This window comes from Bison bison, unplaced genomic scaffold (genome assembly GCF_000754665.1).
Source record: "Bison bison bison isolate TAMUID 2011002044 unplaced genomic scaffold, Bison_UMD1.0 scf7180017864072, whole genome shotgun sequence".
NCBI lineage: Eukaryota > Metazoa > Chordata > Mammalia > Artiodactyla > Bovidae > Bison > Bison bison.
In genome coordinates, this window is record NW_011494644.1 from 7,528,960 (window position 1) to 7,548,697 (window position 19,738).

Below are 19,738 nucleotides of genomic sequence, written 5' to 3' on the forward strand. Positions count from 1 at the left end.
CTACAGCTATGACATTATAGGCCAAAAACTTGGAATACTGGGCCAGCGAAGAACGAATATAATGGTTTCATTGACTTTCTATCACGTGGTGATGGGTAGGGAGAAATAATGTACACTCAGCTCAGGATGAAAGCTCCAAGTGCTGGATAACGGTTTATTTCATCTTTCTGAATTCGGCTTCTTCTGATTGATTAGCGTCACAGGTTCTGGGGATGTTCCCATAAGCTCCCACACTGCAAAGCCAGGTTACCCCTAACTAGCACACAGTCCTCCAGACTCCATGGGCCATTCCAATAAGCATCATTCTCAGGCGATATGAGATAGTAGGATGGCTCTCGGTAGCTCCAAAGGTACAGCCTTCTGCGTTTAAGTCTGAAGGAAATGAGAGCTTTTTCTAGGTTTTGCGACTCCCATCCAACTCCTGGGATTCATTCTGATTGTATCAACCTGGTCACCACCACGACTTCACACACACACTTTAAATGTAGCTAGGGTGATTTTGTGTGACTGGCGCGGAGTAGGCGCTCAATAAATATTTGTTGAGTTGCTGAATAAGACTGAGCCCCAACTCACTGTTAACACTGACACTTGTTTCCGGCTGTATACTCTGTCCTTCGCCACAACGCTGAGGATCCTGTCAGCTCTTCCGCCTTAATTACAGTTATAAAATTCCGTGACTAGCTGTGGAAACCAGGTGGCCTTCCAAAGCAGCTAAGACTACACTTCCCGGAGAGCATTGCGGTGCTCTCTTGCGTCAATTTTAGTTTACTTTCCCCCTCAGGGAATTTCCGGGTTGTGTGGGCGGGGCCAAAGGAGTGATCCAATGGGCATCTCCTCAGGCTGAGGGGGTGGGAAATTGTCCAATGAGCATCTCCATAGAGAGGCCAATCAGAGGGAAGCTGGGGCAGCCGCCGCGGGTGGCGTCACTAAACTGCGCCAGCTGAGCCTGGTGGAGCCCAGCCCCTCTCTCCTGCCTTCTCTCCCGCTCACTTTCCTCAGGCGTCCGTCGATCCGGTTTCCATGTCTCCGGTGGACGCACCACCCCGAAACCTCCACACCCATGGCTGCTAGCCTGAGGAGGCCCTCTTTCACCACCTGTTCTTCCCCTACTGACACGGACGACGAGGGCGTGCGCGGCACTTGCGAAGATGCTTCTATATGCAAGAGGTGCCTGCCCGGCGCGGGGTTAGGGGCCAGCGTTCCGGGGGTCTGGGGCCTAGGTCGGGGGTGCGGGCTGTGTCTAAGGAATACGCTTTTACGCCAAAAGGCATCGGTCAACTGGTGTGACATCTGTGAAATGCTCAGAGCAGGGATTCATCTACTTCACATTTTATTATCCAACTTTTGCCGTTTGCCAGGCACTGTACAAGCCTGGGGTTATTGTGCCTGGGACATGGCGCCGAACCAGGCAGACATGGACTTGGCCTTCTCGGAGCGACATTTTTGTTGGAAACACGTGAAGCAAGTAATAACTGTAGTTTTGATGGGTTATGAGGAGAAGTGCAGGTCCTCCCTCTTTCATAGGTTATGTTTCAATGGGACTTGTCATGATCCCCATTGTGCACCTGAAACTCAGGCCAGTTAATGGGGGAGATGACCTGTCCAGGGCCACTTAATATTTGCGTGCAGAGCCAGTATTTTCCAGAGCTTTTACCTGTGTGTTATGGGAGTCTACACTTTTAGGGGTGTGGTGAGGGCTGTGTGGCGGACGCTGTGAGCAGAGGTATGTGTCAAGTACCTGAAAGCATGAAAAAGAAAACACGAGGCTTGAGTGTATGCTACTCTTTCATTCATTAAGCAAAAATTATTGAGAGCTTACTTTGTGCCAGGCTTTTCCTTTTGGTTGGTAGGTATTCAGTGATTGAGAACAAAAGATGAACAAGATTGACATGGTGTCTGAACTCACCTGCCTGCTTGGAAAAGGCAGGAAGCAAGTACTTACTCAGGAAGTAGCATAATTACAATTTTGTGTTGTGTGCTTAGAAATACAGTGCACCATTAGAGTTTGTAATTTAGTTGATAATGTTTGAGCTGGGAACAGAAGACTTAAAAAAAAAAAAAGAGAATAGGCATGTAGGAGGGTATTCAGGCAGAGCAAAGAAGGCTCATGAACTGTTAGAGGAACTGAATAAATGCCTTGGAAGCTGGGGCCCTGTAGGGACTGAGTCCAGAAAACAAAAGTTTTGGGTTAGGGCTGGTACTTTGTGTAGGTTCTTGGAGACCAAGCATAGTGATTCAGAACATTGACTCTGGAGCCGGACTGTCAGGCTGGTCCCGGCTGTGGATACTTGCGCAGGCTACTACACTACTCTCTGTCTCAATCTCCTGATCTATAAAGTGGGGATGAAATGATATTCAGTCATCTGTAAAGTAAGGATGAAGTGATATTCAATATTAGTAAAGCACTTAGAACAGTGTCTGGCATGTACTAGGTGTTAGTGGTGGGTGATTACATAAATAAATACATTCATAAGTATTAAAGGCGTGAAGGCAGTTCTTGGTGGAATTTGTGGACTTAAATGAACCATACCCAACTTATTTCTTCTCCAGCTTTTGGTTGCTGTTGACTACATCTGTAGCACTGTTGAATTAAGAGCAGTTTTTCTCATATTGGCTGCTGTTTGCTAAGAAAATCAGAAGTGTCTTCAGAATTATCAGAGGAAAATAAAATACTTTTCAACAGCAGGTTAGGGTTAGGTTTACTTAATATCAATTGGTAATGATTGGCTTATTTAATATTTGTTGGTAGTATTTGTGGCCAACTTGCTTGCTCGCGTGTGTGCTAAGTTACTTCACTTGTGTCTGACTCTTTGTGACCCCAATTCTGTAGTCCACCAGGCTGCTCCGTTCCTGGGATTCTCCAGGCAAGAATACTGGAGTGGGTTGCCATGCCCTTCTCCAGGGGATCTTCTCGACCCAGGGATTGAACCTGCGTCTCTTGGGTCTCCTGCATTGACAGGGGGATTCTTTACAACTAGCACTACCTGGAAAATCTGGCCAACTTGCTTACTTAAAGCTAATTAGCTACTATATATAAAAGAGATAACTAAGAAGAACCTACTTTATAGCACAGAAAACTACTCAGTACTCCATAATGACCTTTATGGGAAGAGAATCTAAAAAATATGTCTATGTATAACTGGTTCACTTTGCTGTAACAGCAGAAACTAATGCAACATTATAAATCAACCATATTCCAATAAAAATGATTTAAAAAAAAAGCAAATTAGCTATAAAATAGTTCAGACACAAAAAGTACAGAGAAATAATGTAACTAGAGCATGTCTTTCCTTGGCTCTCTCTTGGATAGTTTTATAATCTCAGCTCTTCTCTGCTTCATTTTTTAGTGCCCTCACTGTTCTTCAGCCATCTCAACATTGTAGAGAAAGTTTGGGTTTGGAACTGCAGAGAATCTAAGGCAGTGGTTCTGAGTCTGAACTGCACACTAGCATAGCCTGTGGAGCTTTTAAAAGATACGCAGTTACTTGGGCCCGACTCTGGATCCACTGAATCAGAACCTTCTGGGATGGGTCTTGGGTCTATAAAAACCAGACCTGTTTGCCATCTGGATGCATTTCTTCAGAGCCCTTTTTTTTTTTTTGCACCAGGTTTTCTCTCATCTGGAAAAAAACATGCAATGAGATGGTGAGAATCCATAAGTTAATGTTTTAAAAATGTTTTGCAGGATTCGAGGACTTTTGAAGTCTGTGATACTGTGACCTGCATCTTCCCTGTAACGTTTGGAACCCATGAGTCTAGTCACAAATTCATCTTGTTAAGTAGAGATTCCTTGTGTGAATTGTGGGCACATTACTCTGTTTCTGCCTCAGTTTCCTCATCTTGAAAATGGGGATAGTAATAGTCACTGGCCTTTTGGATGGGAGGATTAAGGGTTAAATGAGATCATGCAGAGGTTAGCACAGGATCTGGCATGAAGAAAAGCCTAAAGTAAATTCTTATTGCTAGTTTTAATTTGCCTCCAGTCTGAATGTTGTTTGTTTGAAGTTACTGAAATAGCTGTGAGTTCGACTGGTTCCTGCCACCCTGAGTTGTAGCTGTAAAATCCCTAAAATAATATTCAAAGAGCCAGTCAGCTCCCCAGGGCTCCTACTGTTCTGCTGTTTCTTTCTTTCTTTCTTTTTTAGTTAATTTATTTATTTGACTTCACTGGGTCTTAGTTGTGGCATGCCGGATCTTTCATTGCAGCATGCAGGCTCTTGATTGCAGTGCACAGATTCTCTAGTTGTGGCTCGTGGGCTTTGTTGCTGTGTGGAACGTGGGATCTTAGTTCCCCAACCAGGGATCAAACCCTTAGTTCCTCTGCATTGGAAGGTGGATTCTTAACCACTGGTCCACCAGGGAAGTCCCTGTTGTTTCTGTTTTAATGTGCTCTCTTCTTTGGTACAGGGCCCTTCCTGGTGTTAGAGAGCTGTTGTGAGGATTAAATGTGGAGGGCCTCCAACAGTGCTTGGTACATAGTAGGTGTTCAAAATTGGTGGTCGTTGTCATCAGCAGCATCCCATTGTCCCCACTCTTCATCATCGTCACTACCACAGACTCTGTCCCTCCTACAGTCCAATAGTTAGAACTCTTGTGATCAGGTATACTAGGTTTATCCCTAAGAATCCCGTCTGATTCAACAGCTATCTATAAAGCACTCAGCGTTCTTGCTAACTTATCCCCACTCCCCATTCCTCCTCTCCTATCGCCCACTTTGCCCCATGCCCCTCAGTCAGTTTCCCACTCTTGTTTACCTTTGACCCCCAGCTCCCTCCTGCAGTCCCCACTGAGTCCTTTGAAATTACTACTCTGATCACCAGCCACCTCTATTTCCTTAGCCTCTCTTTAGTCGTTCCGTCCCTCTCTTTCCACTGACCCTGGCCCTTCCCTGGGGGCATCGTTTACTTGAAGCCAAGTCATACCTCTGTTTTCTCATACCCTGACTGCCTTAGCACACGTGTGTGCTTAGTCGCTTCAGTCATATGTGACTCTGCAACCCTATGGACTATGGCCTGCCAGGCTCCTCTGTCAATGGGATCCTCCAGGCAAGAATACTGGAGTGGGTTGTCATTTCCTTCTCCAGGGTCCTAGCATCAGGATGGTCAAAATTTGTGTCCTTACTGCCCTTTGTCTCCTCCCCCCATTTCTTTGAGACCCATGTCCCCAGCATCCTCTCCTCCATATTACTGTTTTCTGTCTGTTTGCTGGTTACTCACCTAATTCACTGACGACTTGGGCACCTGGCCCACAAGCCTTCCTCTGCCTCAGTTCATGCCATCATCATAGTTGACTTTCTAGTGTGTGTGTGCAGGATCCACCCTATAGGCAGGGCACTTGTTTTCTTGAACACCTCGCCTGCAGTGATTACCTCTGCTCATTCGCCTCTATTACCATTCCTGCCATAATCCCCTGGATTTCCAGGTGCTGTGTATACCACCTCACAGATGAACAGTGCAGCACCCTCCAACCCCAGTCTCTTCAGCATGCTTGATCAGTTATTTCTGTTCTGCCTTCAAAACCCTAGGATGTCCATGGTTTTCTCCAGCCTTTAGATGCTTCCCTCTAGGCTCCTGCCTGTCAGTTGAGCTCAGAGTTCATAGTCCATTCCCTGGTAATCTCTTGGCAGTGCCTTTATCTCCCTTGCCCTTCATCCTAGTAAAACTCAGACCCTGGATTGAACCAGACTCTCCATTTCCAGCTTGAATACTGATGGTAGAAATCACACAGCAGGACAACTTGGCCCTGTGTGGATTCGTGTCAGCCAGCCTCATCTGCACCCTTACAGAGCTGACTCATTCATTCCAGTATGATGCTTTGGCTAGCTCCCTTTCCCACTTTCCAGAGACTTAAATCAGACATTTTTCACTTTCCTCCAACTTTTGATTTACTCCACCTTTCCTTCATCCTCAAGATAACCAGGGTGATGCCAGGGTATTGCGTCACAGAAAGTGGAAGCCTTCAGATTGGCACTCAGTTAACTTCCCTCCTAGAAATTTTACCACCCTTTCCTACCATGAGAGTTGTCAATGTTCTTTAGCAGAGGCCATTAGAAATATATCTAATTTAGTTAAACAGGGTTTTTTTTTCTTTTAATTGGAGTATAGCTGCTTTCAAAATCACTGCAGATGGTGACTACAGCCATGAAATATAAAGATGCTTACTCCTTGGAAGAAAAGTTATGACCAACCTAGATAGCATATTCAAAAGCAGAGACATTACTTTGCCAACAAAGGTCCATTGGCCAAGGCTATGGTTTTTCCAGTGGTCATGTATGGATGTGAGAGTTGGACTATAAAGAAAGCTGAGCGCCAAAGAATTGATGCTTTTGAACTGTGGTGTGGGAGAAGACTCTTGAGAGTCCCTTGGACTGCAAGGAGATCCAACCAGTCCATCCTAAAGGAGATCAGTCCTGGGTGTTCATTGGAAGGACTGATGCTGAAGCTGAAACTTCAGTACTTTAGCCACCTGATGCAAAGAGCTGACTCATTTGAAAAGACTCTGATGCTGGGAAAGATTGAGGGCAGGAGGAGAGGGGGACGACAGAGGATGAGATGGCTGGATGGCATCACTGACTCGATGGACGTGAGTTTGAGTGAACTCCGGGAGTTGATGATGGACAGGGAGGGCTGGTGCGCTGCGGTTCGTGGGGTTGCAAAGAGCAGGACACGACTGAGCAGCTGAACTGAACTGAACTGAACTGAACGTTGCTTTAGGGGCTTCCCAGGTGGCTCAGTGGTAAATAACCTGTCTGCCACGCAGGAGACACAGGTAGACCCGGGTTTGATCCCTACATTGGGATGATCCTCTGGAGGAGAAATTGGCAACCCACTTGAGTATTCTTGCTGGGAAAATCCCATGGACAGAGGAGCCTGGCGGGCTATAGTCCAGGGGGTTGCAGAGTTGGACACGACTACACGTGCACACACATAGCAGCTTTACACTGCTGTGTTAGTTTCTGCTGTTCCACGTAGTGAACCAGCTGTGTATATGTGCATCCCTTCTTTCTTGGATTTCCTTCCTGTTTAGATCACCACAGAGCACTGAGTAGAGCTCCCTGCGCTATACAGTGGGCTCTCATTATTTGTCTGTTTTATACATAGTAGTGTCTGTATGCCAGTCTCCTAATCCATCCCACCCCCTCTTCCCACCTTGATGTCCATATGTTTGTTCTCTACATTTGTATCTGTTTCTGCTTTGCATATAGGTTCATCTGTACTATTTTTCTAGATTCCCAACACATTCATTAATATACGGTATTTATTTTTCTCTCTCTGACTTCACTGTGTATGACAGTCTCTAGGTCCATCCACATCTCTGCACATGGCACAATTTTGTTCCTTTTTATGGTAAACGGATTTAATGACTCATTCTCGTGATAGAGAGCTCACCTCATGGGGAGCTTGGGGGTCTCTCCATAAGGGGTGTTAGAAAGAACTTATAGGATTTAGGCTTTGGTTGGATAATTTGGTGGGGGGTGTTTCAAGGAAGCAGGAATTTGCCCAGGATTGGGTGTTCACAAGAGGTAGAGACAGTTGTGTGATTGCGTGGGTAGCTTAGTCTTTTCGAGGAGATGTGACAGACTTCCCTAGTGGATAAGAGTCCACCTGCCAGTGCAGGGGACACGGGTTTGATCCCTGGTCCAGGAAGATCCCGCATGCTGCGGAACAAGTAAGCCTGGGCGCTACAGCTGCTGAACGCTGTGCACGTAGAGCCCACGCTGTGCACGTAGAGCCCACGCTGTGCAACAAGAGAAGCCACCACAATGAGAAGCCCGAGCACGGCATCAGAGAGTAGCCCCTGCTCAGTGCAACTAGAGAAAGCCTGTGCAAAGCAATGAAGACCTAGCACAGCCTGAAATAAATAAACTCCCCCCCCCCCCAAAAAGAATTAAAATAAATTGCAAAATTTATAAAAAAAAAAAGAAGGCGTGACTAGAGTCAGACAAGCTGTAGTTAATAAAGAAGCTACAGTCACTCAGCATCAGCTGGGGGAGAGGAGTACTTGGGACCCTGCAGCGGGCCTTGGTTTTGTTTGGACAAAATGATGAAGGAGTCCTGGTTTTGTCTCACTTCATCACTGTTTTAGTGTGACTTTGTGCAGGTCGTCCTGTGAGATTGTTTCTGTCCAACCGGAGGACAGTGTGGCCTCTGTGAGCACCAGGCAAGCATCTAACAGCAGTGAAGCCTGGCTCGTGGCACCAGGCCCTCTCCTGGGGGTTAGTACCACTTTTCTTTATTTTCATCAGGGAGGAGTTGAGTCTTAGAAAGATAGGTGTTGGCCAGGCAGAAGAAAATAAGAGACGTCGAAGAGCATAGAGATCGAAGCTCTTGAGATTGAAGTGTTAGGGGAACTTGACCTCTGGTGGGGTCTGCTACTGCTAAGTCACATCAGTCGTGTCCAACTCTGTGCGACCCCAGAGACAGCAGCCCACCAGGCTCCCCGGTCCCTGGGATTCTCCAGGCAAGAACACTGGAGTGGGTTGCCATCTCCTTCTCCAATGCCTGAAAGTGAAAAGTGAAAGTGAAGTCGCTCAGTCGTGTTGGACTGTAGTGACCCCATGGACTGCAGCCTACCAGGCTCCTCCGTCCACGGGATTTTCCAGGCAAGAGTACTGGAGTGGTTGCCATTGCCTTCTCCGCTGGTGGGGTCTAGGTAGAAAGAATTCTGGAGAGGTTGTCAGAGAACAAAGCAGGAGAGGTCCTGAGGGTTTTAAAGTGGGGGAACTGACATGCTCTGAGTTTGTGTTTTAGAAAAATCCCCAGGGCCTTCCTTGGTGGTCCAGTGGTTAAGAATGCCTGCCAGTGCAGGAGACACGGGTTCGATCCCTGCTTCAGGAGGATCCCCCGTGCTGTGGGCAGCTAGGCCTGTGAGCTGCAACTACTGAGTCCACATTCTAGGTCGTGTGCTTTGCAACAAGAAAAGCCACTGCAACGAGAAGCCGGCTTGCTGCAACTCGAGAAAGCCTGCGAGCAGCCTTGAAGACCTAGCCCAGTCAAAGCTAAATAAAAATTTAAAGAAAAGTCCCCAGCAGCTGTGGGGGAGAAAGGCTGGCAACGGATGGAAAGTCTGTTCCGTTTTCTTCCTGTTGGCTGTAGCCCTTGCTCTCCTGACCTGGCACCGAACGTCCTTATTGTCTTGCCCGCTTCTAGTCTGGCCACCTCCCCTGTCCCAAGTGTTTATGCCATGGCCGGGGTGATTTTTTAGAATCACAAATGTTACCCTGTTACTTTATTACTTGAACCTTTTTGATTCTCCTTCCGCCACAAGGTAAAACGTGACACTTGGTGATAGGACACACCTCACCTTTCCTTATCAAATCACGCTCCAGATCTATCCCTGCCAACCGGAAATCTCTGTTTGGTGGTCTCAGAATGACCTCGGGCTTCCGGTAGCTCAGCTGGTAAAGAATCTGCCTCCAGTGCCGGAGACCTGGGTTCGATCCCTGGGTTGGGAAGATCCCCTGGAGAAGAGAATGGCTACCCACTCCAGTATTCTGGCCTGGAGAATTCCATGCAGAGAGGAGCTTGGCCGGTTACAGTCCATGGGGGGGCAGACACAACCAAGCAACTTTCACTTTCAGAATGACCTCAAATACATTATTTCCGAAACCGCGCTCTAGATCATCTTCCTCAATTTTGTGACAAGCCATCCCTCCCCCGCCCCCTGCCCCCAAGTCAGTGGATGGTGCCCCTTTCCACTTGGCTCACGAGTGAAAAAGATTGGAGTCATCATGGAACTGCCCTTTCACTTACTCTCTCTGCGATCAGTTACTCAGAGCTTAGAATGTACCTGGAAGATATTTCTGGAATATGTTTCCTCCACCTCCACAGCTGCTGTCTCAGTCCACAGTCCTCTGTGATTTGAACCAGGGCGCTAATCTGCCAGTTGAGCTCCCCAGTGGTGCTTCCCTCCCCAAATACAGTTCTCACACCGAAGCCAGAAGTTTGGGAAAGATGCCCAAGCCCATGTCACTCCCTGGTTTAATGGCTTTTTATTGCTAGAGTAGGAAATGGCAACCCACTCCAGTATTCTTGCCTGGAAAATTCCATGGACAGAGGATCCTGGCGGGCCTCAGCCCATGGGGTTGCAAAGAGTCGGACACGACTGAGCACGCACCCGCTATCGCTGTTAGAAAAATAGCGAAGTTCCTCACGTGGTCCACCCAGCCCTGCCTGCTCCACCCTGCTTCTCCAATTTTGCTTCCCCTAACTCTTGCCCTTCTCTCTACCTCCCTCTCAGTTCCTCCAGCGTGCCCTGTGCCTGCCTCCCCTGGGGTCTTTGAGCAGGCCAACCTCTCCCAAAATGCTTTCTCCCTCCCTCCCTTGTCTGATCAGCTCCACATCATCCTTCAGACTAATTTCTCCACCTGATGTTCTTTATTGAGACCCTGCTCGGTTTACGGAGGCCCTGTGGTAGTGACGATGTAGAAGTGAATGAAGCAGGCACAAGCGGCGCTCTTGTGGGGCATGTAATGGGGGAAGCAGCCAGGAAACAAACCAGCAACATACCTGGCACCTGCACTGGTGGGCGCTGCCGCAGGAGTGTTGGAGGGAGTTGCCCCATGAGCTGGGATGCCCAGGGACAGTCCCACCAAGAAGGTCAGTGCTGGGGAGGAAGTGAGCCCTAGGATGGACAGCTGGGGAAGCAGTGTCCCAGGCAGAGGGTACGAAGGCCTTGGGGCAGAAGCTGGCCCAGCTGGTCCAGGAGTAGAAAGACCCGGGCGAAAGAGGAGGAGACGAGCTCTTGTGAGGACCCAGCTTCCAGTGTCAGCGAGATGGGAGCTGCTGGGGACCTTGGAATGGAAGACATCCACCGTCTTGGGGTGAAACAGGATCCTCTCAGCGTCTGTGTTGAGAACGGGCTGTAGGGGGCAGCATGGAGGCAGGGAGACGTGCTCTCGGAATAGCTCAAGTCAGATGCTGGGGGCTTGGATGAGGATTGTAGTGGTAGAGACGCTGGGAATCCATGATTCTGGATACACTGAAGGCCGAGCTGATAAGACTGAGGAGTCATGAGTGTATTGACGAATCAGATTTACAGTAGGACAGGAGTCATAGATGGCACCGAGGCTTTTGGCTTGTGTCAGATGTGGCTTCTTCAAGGAGGCCTCTCAGGCACCTGCAGACAAGATAGAGCCCCGTCCCACGTTCTTGGGACACTGTGTGTCCTTGGTGGGAATCGGCCCAGGTGTAGTTCAGACATGTTGTTTAATGTTTGTCTTTCCTCAGAATGAAAACAAAGCAGGGACCTGTCTACTTTAGTGCCCTTCACAGTATAGACATATAGTAAGCATGTGTCGGATGGTTAAAGTGATTAACGCTCAGCCACTAAGTCGGGTCCGACTCTTTTCGACTCCATAGACTGTGGCCCACGAGGTTCCTCTGTCCACGGGATTACCCCAAGCAAGAATACTGGAGTGAGTTGCCATTTCCTTCCCTAGAAAATGATTAGACCTGAATACAAGTGCTCAAGATGATACTTCCTAATGTGGTCTTAGAATTCTGGTGTTGTGCTCTGCTGGTTTTCAGCAGTCTGTTAGAAACCAGACCAGGGGCTGTAAGACTGAAAGTCTGTTGTGCAAATTGTAGAAGTTCATTTGATTTCTCAACTGAATCCAAAAATCCACCCCCCCAACCCCCCCACCACCATTGTCATGAAAGCAGGTCACAGGATCACCTCTTAGGAAAGCCGGTGTTTTCCTGAGGGCCCTGGCCTGACCAGCCTACTGACTGCATCTTTACAGCTGTACCCCAGAGAGCAGGGCCCAGCTTCTGATCTGAAATATTTTGAAGGCAAATGCCAGGCTGCTTTCCTATTTTTAATTTGCATTTCTAAAATCACAAGTGAGGCTGAGCATTGTCTGTCTGCTCAAACTCATGGATATTTATAGTGCGAATCCACTCTCGATGTCACTGCCCTACTGGGTGGTTGTTTTGTTTTTGTTTGGTTATTTGTATTTTTATTACTGATTTGTAAGGACCTTTTGTATCTGCAATAGTGATCTGATGCTTCGCTGTTTGTTGCAGTGTTCTCTTTCAAGCTGTTGCTTGTCTTTTTCAGTGTAGCTTGTACTGTCCATTTCATAATACAGAAATGGTGACTCTTCAGGTTGTAGAGTCTTGACAATGTAACTTTTATGTCTTGTGGTTTTTGGGTAAAGCTTTGAAAGGCCATTCTCAATCCTTATAGCATTTTCTTTTAGCACTTCTGTGGCTTTGGCTTTATGGTTAGATCATTCATCTATCTTTATTATTTTGTACATCATAAGATAGCAGTTTTAACTAATTTTTTTCAAAGCTTATTTATTTGGCTTCCCTGAGTCTTCCTTGCTGTGCTTGGGCTTTCTCTAGTTGTGGGCGAGCGGGGGCTGCTCTCTAGCTGCCGTGCACAGGCGTCTCATTACAGTGGCTTCTGTTGTCACGGAGCATGGACTCTGGGCATGAGGGCTTCAGTAGTTGCTGCCTGTGGGTTCAGCAGTTGTGGCTTGTAGGCTCTAGGCACTTGGGCTCAGTAGTTTTGGCACCTGGACTTAGTTGCCCTGCAGCATGTGGGATCTTCCCAGACCAGGGATCAAACCAGTATCCCCTGCATTACAAGGCAGATTCTTAACCACTAGATCACCAGGGAAAGCCTTACCTTAATTTTGTATCCAATTATTAGCCAGTTGTCCCTACACCATCTGTTGAGTGGTCTGTATTTTCCCCATTGATTTGAAATGTCCTTTGTATCATATACCAAATGCAGTAATGCTGAGCACTGAAGAATTGATGCTTTTGAACTGTGGTGTTGGAAAAGACTCTTGAGAGTCCCTTGGACTGCAAGGAGATCCAACCAGTCCATTCTAAAGGAGATCAGTCTTGGCTGTTCATTGGAAGGACTCATGCTAAAGCTGAAACTCCAGTACTTTGGCCACCTCATGCAAAGAGTTGACTCATTGGAAAAGACCCTGATGCTGGGAGGGATTGGGGGCAGGAGGAGAAGGGGACGACAGAGGATGAGATGGCTGGATGGCATCACCGACTTGATGGACATGAGTTTGAGTGAACTCCGGGAGTTGGTGATGGACAGGGAGGCCTGGCGTGCTGTGATTCATGGGGTTGCAGAGAGTCGGACACGACTGAGTGACTGAACTGAACTGAACTGAACTGAATGCATATGTCATTCTTGTAGTTGAAATTTTTTTTTTCATTTTTATGTCTGAAAACTTCTGAGTAACAAAATTATTCAGTTGTGAATTGATTCAGAGCTTCCATAGCTTGCTTCACAGGGTAAGGGTAGATTTATAGCAGGGTTATCAGAATTTTCTAAGTCCATTTGAGCAGCTGTGGTTTAGGAAGAAGGAAAATGAAGGAATGCTAGCAAGAGACACATTTTGTGTCTGAAACTGTCCCTTTTCATCAGGAAAGCAGTAGCTTTTTGGGAAGGCCTACCCTGTAGACTTCCATGTACTTCTCATCAGCTAAGGTTAGGACACACGGCTCCGCTTCTGGGTGCAGGAAAGTGTGCACCCAATAGGGCAGATTGCTGCTTCAAACCACATTGGGGTCCTCTTAGGCAAGGCGGCGAGTGTGTATCGCAGAAGGGACTTGGAGGATGTGCTACATCCTTCATCTTTTTCCCCTCGAGAATTTCCTCAGATAGTCATATTTTTTAAAGACCGTTTTTTATAATTTTATTTACTATTGGCTGTGCTGGGTGTTTGTTGCTATGCAGGCTTTTCCGTAGTTGCAGCGAGTGGCGGCTACTCTCTAGTTGCGGTGCACGGCTTCTCACAGTGGTGGATTCTCTTGTTGCTGAGCCTGGGCCCCAGAGCACAGGCTCAATAGTTGTGGCACACGGGCTTAGTTGCTCTGCAGCATGTGGGATCTTTCCAGATCAGGGCTCAAACCCGCATCTCCTGCATTGGCAGGCGGATTCTTTACCACTGAGCGACAGGGAGGCCTGGCGTGCTGCGATTCATGGGGTCGCAAAGAGTCGGACACGACTGAGCGACTGAACTGAACTGAACTGAACCAAGGAAAGCTCCCTCAGATGTTGGTAGAAGGGTGGCAAGGAGAGGGAGATAATTTATACAGAGTAAGATACTCAGTTTGACGAGTGTTGGCAGTTGCATATATCTGTGTACCACCACCTGAAACAAGATATAAAATACGTCTGAGACTCCAGAAAGTTCCCTTGTATCTCTAGTTGGTCTCTTCACCAACTAGAGATGGTTGGTAACCCAGCAACCATTTTTCTGATTTGGGCTCTCACGGGTTTCCCAATTCTAGAATGTCATATAAATGGAATCATACAAAATGCATTCTTTTTGTGTCTTCTTTCACTCAAGATGGTCTTTGAGATTCATCCATGTTGTGCACATTGTCAAAGATAAAGCTGGATGCCAGTTAAAGTGGTAAAGTCAGATATTTTAATAAGTAATAACTATTGCAACAGGGAAAAGAATCCAGCATGAACTGAATTCAACTCTGATTTGTATAGAGGGTATCCTAAGGGGAGAATGAGGGAGGAAGCAGGGGAACGAGCCAGGAGTCAGTAGAATCAGAGAAAAATTAGTGAAACTATCTGGATTTGCTAACTGGGAGACAGCAAGGCTCTATCTTCAGGTGTTGCCTGGAACAAACAGTAAATTCTTCTTGAGTTTTCTCAGGTCCACACCCTAAGGGGGATTGGAGACATCCTTAGGGGTGTGGCCTTGAGCTGTTAGAAACTCTGTTGTTTGCTCAGGTCTTTATATTGTAGGCCAAGATCGAGGTCTAGTCCAGGAGGGCTCAGTGGAGCCTGGCTAGAGTTTGGTCAAGGAGAGAATCTTTGTCAGTGTAAAATGGCTTGCTCCTTTGTGTGCTGTGTGAATACACCATGATTTGTTCATCCATTCAGCCGATGATGAACATTAGAGTTGTGTCTAGTTTTCGGCCATTCTGAATGGACTGCAATGAACATTCTTATATAAACCTTAAATTTCTCTTGGATCCAAGAGTAGAATTGGTTAGTCATAGGGTGAGTATTCATTTAACTGCAGACTAATTTCCAAAGTGGTTTATCAGATTATACTTCCCACCAGCAATGTGTCAAAGCTCTGGTTGCTCCATATCCTCGTTTAACATTCATCAGTGGGTATGCAATAGCATTTCATTATGGCCTTAAATGGCATTTCCTTGGTGACAGATGTATACTTATTGGCTATTCCTACATCGTCATTTGTGAATTACCTATTAAAGCCCTTTCCTATTTTTGTTGATGATGGTAATGTTGATTTTGACTTGTTAGAGTTCATTATATATTTTGGATAGAGATCCTTTTTCAGATGGATGTGTTTTAAATATACATACACATATAGGAAAATGTGGTGGTGTGTGTGGTCATTTTGTCACTAAATTGTGACCAACTGTTTGCAACCCTCTGCACTGTAGCCTGCCAGGCTCCTCTGTCCATTGTCCAGGCAAGAATACTGGAGTGGGTTGCCATTTCCTTTTCTAGGGGACCTTCCCAACTTGGGGATCGAAACCTGGTCTCCTGCATTGCAGGTAGATTCTTTACCGACTGAGCCACCAGGGAAGCCCAACATGTAGGAAAGTGAGCTGCCTTGGCACTCTGGTTAAAAAAACCAACTGGCAGCACTGGTATAGGTCTATTTCTGTCTCATCGATCTATTTTTCCACCTTTATGCTGAGACCACACTGTTTTGATTACTTCAGTTTTATAGTGGGTCTTAAAATTAAGTAGTATTAAGCAGTTTTAGTTCTCCAACTTCACTCTTCTTTTGAAGATTTGTTTGGGCTATTTTAGATCCTTTGTGTTTCCATTGTAGAATCAATTGTTAGGTTCTTAAAAAAAAAAGCTGGCTAGGGTTTTGACTTGGAGTTAGTTAAAAACTTAGCATTATTCAGGTCCATGGCATCCTGTTACTATGTTCTGTGTTATATTAATTACATTTTCTGTTTTTTTTTTTGATTGTTGTTAAAAAGTTAGATATGGGACATTACACCAAGGGGACTGACTTGATTCTCCTACTTATTTCACTCTCTGTAAATGTAGGTTCCTTTTCCGTTTACACTTTGCCCACTATTCAATGACTTCTTACAAGCAAGACAGTAGATTGTAGATCATATTACTCCTTGTAAAGTAATTAGATGTTACATGAAGCCAAGAGGCCATGCCAGTAGTCTCCTTTGGGAGGAAACTATCTTGTGAGTCTTCTTAGTTACTCAGACCCAGTTTTTCAGGTAATTGATCCCTTAAGGTCTGCCGATCTACTCAGGAAAGCAGCAAGCTTTCCAGAGTTCCCAAGAAGGAAGCGAATCCAGACTCTGTTTAGGTACAGAGTCTATCAGCCTCAAGACTTTACTTCCTGTCTTCCATTTATAAACCAAGAATGAAACCAACAGGAAATAGAAACCAAAAACTGCAACTAAAAGATGTAAAAGAACAACAATGAATTTAAAAATTAGAGCAGTATCTTAAAGACCACAGGGCTTCCCTGGTGGCTCTGACAGTAAAAAATCTGCCTGCAATGCAGGAGACCTGGGTTGGATCCCTGTATTGGGAAGATCCTCTGGAGAAGGGAATGGCTACCCATTCCAGTGTTCTCCCTGGGGAATTCCATGGACAGAGGAGCTTGTCGGGCTACAGTCCATGGGGTTGCAGAGTCAGACACAACTGAGCAACTAACTCTTTCACTTAAAGACCACAAGCAGTGTACAGTTAAAATCCCTAACTGAAGAGTTCAGGTTTTTTTAAGCACGAGCCACCTGTTCTCCTTGCTTGGCCCTGTAATAAACCTTTCTCTGCTTAAAAAAAAAAAAAAAGAAAAATGCCAAACTTGAAAAAATTTTTAAAGAAATATTTTAAATTATTTATGTATTTTTTGGCTGTGCTGGGTCTTAGTTGTGGCACAAGGGATCTATTTTTTTAGTTGTGGCATGAGAACTCTTAGTTGAGGCATGTGGGATCTAGTTCTCTGACCAGGGATTGAACCTGGGCTCCCTGCATTGGGAGTGCAGAGTCCTAGCCACTGGACCACCAGGAAAGTCCCCCAAACCTTGAAAATTAATGCTGAGAATACTCATTGATTTTTGTTGTTGTTGTTGTTGCAATTGCATATATATGGAATTACATAGCTACATATGCATCTATGGGCTTCTCTCATGGCTCAGCTGGTAAAGAATCTGCAATGTGGGAGACCTGGGTTTGATTTCTGGGTTGGGAAGATCTCCCGGAGAAGGGAATGGCTACCCAATCCAGTATTCTCACCTGGAGAATCCCATGGACTGTGTAGTCCATGGGGTCGCAGAGTCAAACACAACTGAGCAGCTTTCACATACATATACATCTATAAGTAGTTAAACAATACACAAACACACACACACATGACAAATTCGTACTATTTAAGCACCTGAAACATTGGGTGGGCGTGCATGCTCAGTTACTTCAGTTGTGTCCAACTCTTTGCAACCCTATGGACTGTAGCCCTCCAGGCTCCTCTGTCCTTGGGATTCTCCAGGGGAGAATACTGGAGTGAGTTGCCACGCCCTCCTCCAGGGGATCTTCCTGACCCTAAGATTGAACCTGCAACTCCTGTGTTTCCTGCCTTGCAGGCAGATTCTTTACCAGTGAGCCACTGGGGAAGCCCGGAAACGTTGGGGGTGGGGTCTGAATCCACGTGGGTAAGTAGGTTTGTAAGCTGCGTGGGCGCAGGAGGGCCTAGAGGAGCTATCCCACGTTGAAGGTCAGGAAGGGTGGCGGTGAGGAGATACCCCTCGTCCAAGGTAAGGAGCAATGGCTGCGCTTTGCTGGAGTAGCAGTGAAGAGATACCCCACGCCCAAGGTAAGAGAAACCCAAGTAAGACGGTAGGTGTTGCAAGAGGGCATCAGAGGGCAAACACACTGAAACCATAATCACAGAAAACTAGTCAATCTAATCACACTAGGACCACAGCCTTGTCTAACTCAATGAAACTAAGCCATGCCCATGGGGCAACCCAAGACGGGTGGGTCATGGTGGAGAGATCTGACAGAATGTGGTCCACTGGAGAAGGGAATGGCAAACCACTTCAGTATTCTTGCCTTGAGAACCCCATGAACAGTATGAAAAGGCAAAATGATAGGATACTGAAAGAGAAACTCCCCAGGTCAGTAGGTGCCCAATATGCTACTGCAGATCAGTGGAGAAATAACTCCACAAAGAATGAAGGGATGGAGCCAAAGCAAAAGAGTACCCAGCTGTGGATGTGACTGGTGATAGAAGCAAGGTCCGATGCTGTAAAGAGCAATATTGCATAGGAACCTGGAATGTCAGGTCCATGAATCAAGGCAAATTGGAAGTGGTCAAACAAGAGATGGCAAGAGTGAATGTCGACAGTCTAGGAATCAGCGAACTGAAATGGACTGGAATGGGTGAATTTAACTCAGATGACCATTATATCTACTACTGCGGGCAGGAATCCCTCAGAAGAAATGGAGTGGCCATCATGGTCAACAAGAGAGTCCGAAATGCAGTACTTGGATGCAATCTCAAAGACAACAGAATGATCTCTCTTCATTTCCAAGGCAAACCATTCAATATCACAGTAATCCAAGTCTATGCCCCAACCAGCAACGCTGAAGAAGCTGAAGTTGAATGGCTCTATGAAGACCTACAAGACCTTTTAGAACTAACACCCAAAAAAGATGTCCTTTTCATTATAGGGGACTGGAATGCAAAAGTAGGAAGTCAAGAAACACCTGGAGTAACAGGCAAATTTGGCCTTGGAATACGGAATGAAGCAGGGCAAAGACTAATAGAGTTTTGCCGAGAAAATGCACTGGTCATAACAAACACCCTCTTCCAACAACACAAGAGAAGACTCTATACATGGACATCACCAGATGGTCAACACCGAAATCAGATTGATTATATTCTTTGCAGCCAAAGATGGAGAAGCTCTATACAGTCAGCAAAAACAAGACCAGGAGCTGACTGTGGCTCAAACCATGAACTCCTTATTGCCAAATTCAGACTTAAACTGAAGAAAGTAGGGAAAACCACTAGACCATTCAGGTATGACCTAAATCAAATCCCTTATGATTATACAGTGGAAGTGAGAAACAGATTTAAGGGCCTAGATCTGATAGATAGAGTACCTGATGAACTATGGAATGAGGTTCGTGACATCGTACAGGAGATAGGGATCAAGACCATCCCTGTGGAAAAGAAATGCAAAAAAGTAAAATGGCTGTCTGGGGAGGCCTTACAAATAGCTGTGAAAAGAAGAGAAGCGAAAAGCAAAGGAGAAAAGGAAAGATAAAAACATCTAAATGCAGAGTTCCAAAGAATAGCAAGAAGAGATAAGAAAGCCTTCTTCAGCGATCAATGCAAAGAAATAGAGGAAAACAACAGAATGGGAAAGACTAGGGATCTCTTCAAGAAAATCAGAAATACCAAAGGAACATTTCATGCAAAGATGGGCTCGATAAAGGACAGAAATGGTATGGACCTAACAAAAGCAGAAGATACTAAGAAGAGATGGCAAGAATACACAGAAGAACTGTACAAAAAAGATCTTTATGACCCAGATAATCACGATGGTGTGATCACTGACCTAGAGCCAGACATCATGGAATGTGAAGTCAAGTGGGCCTTAGAAAGCATCACTACGAACAAAGCTAGTGGAGGTGATGGAATTCTAGTTGAGCTATTCCAAATCCTGAAAGATGATGCTGTGAAAGTGCTGCACTCAATATGCCAGCAAATTTGGAA

The 19,738-nt window shown here is 46.0% G+C and overlaps 1 protein-coding gene and 1 non-coding gene across 2 annotated transcripts in view; one reads left to right on the forward strand and one right to left on the reverse strand.

Annotated features, from left to right (window-relative positions):
* Positions 1–927: 927 nt before the first annotated feature.
* LCMT1 (leucine carboxyl methyltransferase 1) overlaps positions 928–19,738 on the forward strand; it is a 69,647-nt gene continuing 50,836 nt past the window's right edge. The window contains exon 1 of the mRNA XM_010837219.1: positions 928–1,167. Coding sequence (XP_010835521.1) covers positions 1,061–1,167 — 107 coding nt within the window. The 5' untranslated portion in view covers positions 928–1,060. The remainder of the gene's footprint in view (positions 1,168–19,738) is intronic.
* On the reverse strand, positions 16,957–17,029 carry TRNAG-CCC. Its single transcript has one exon. It is a non-coding gene; the product is annotated as a tRNA-Gly (tRNA).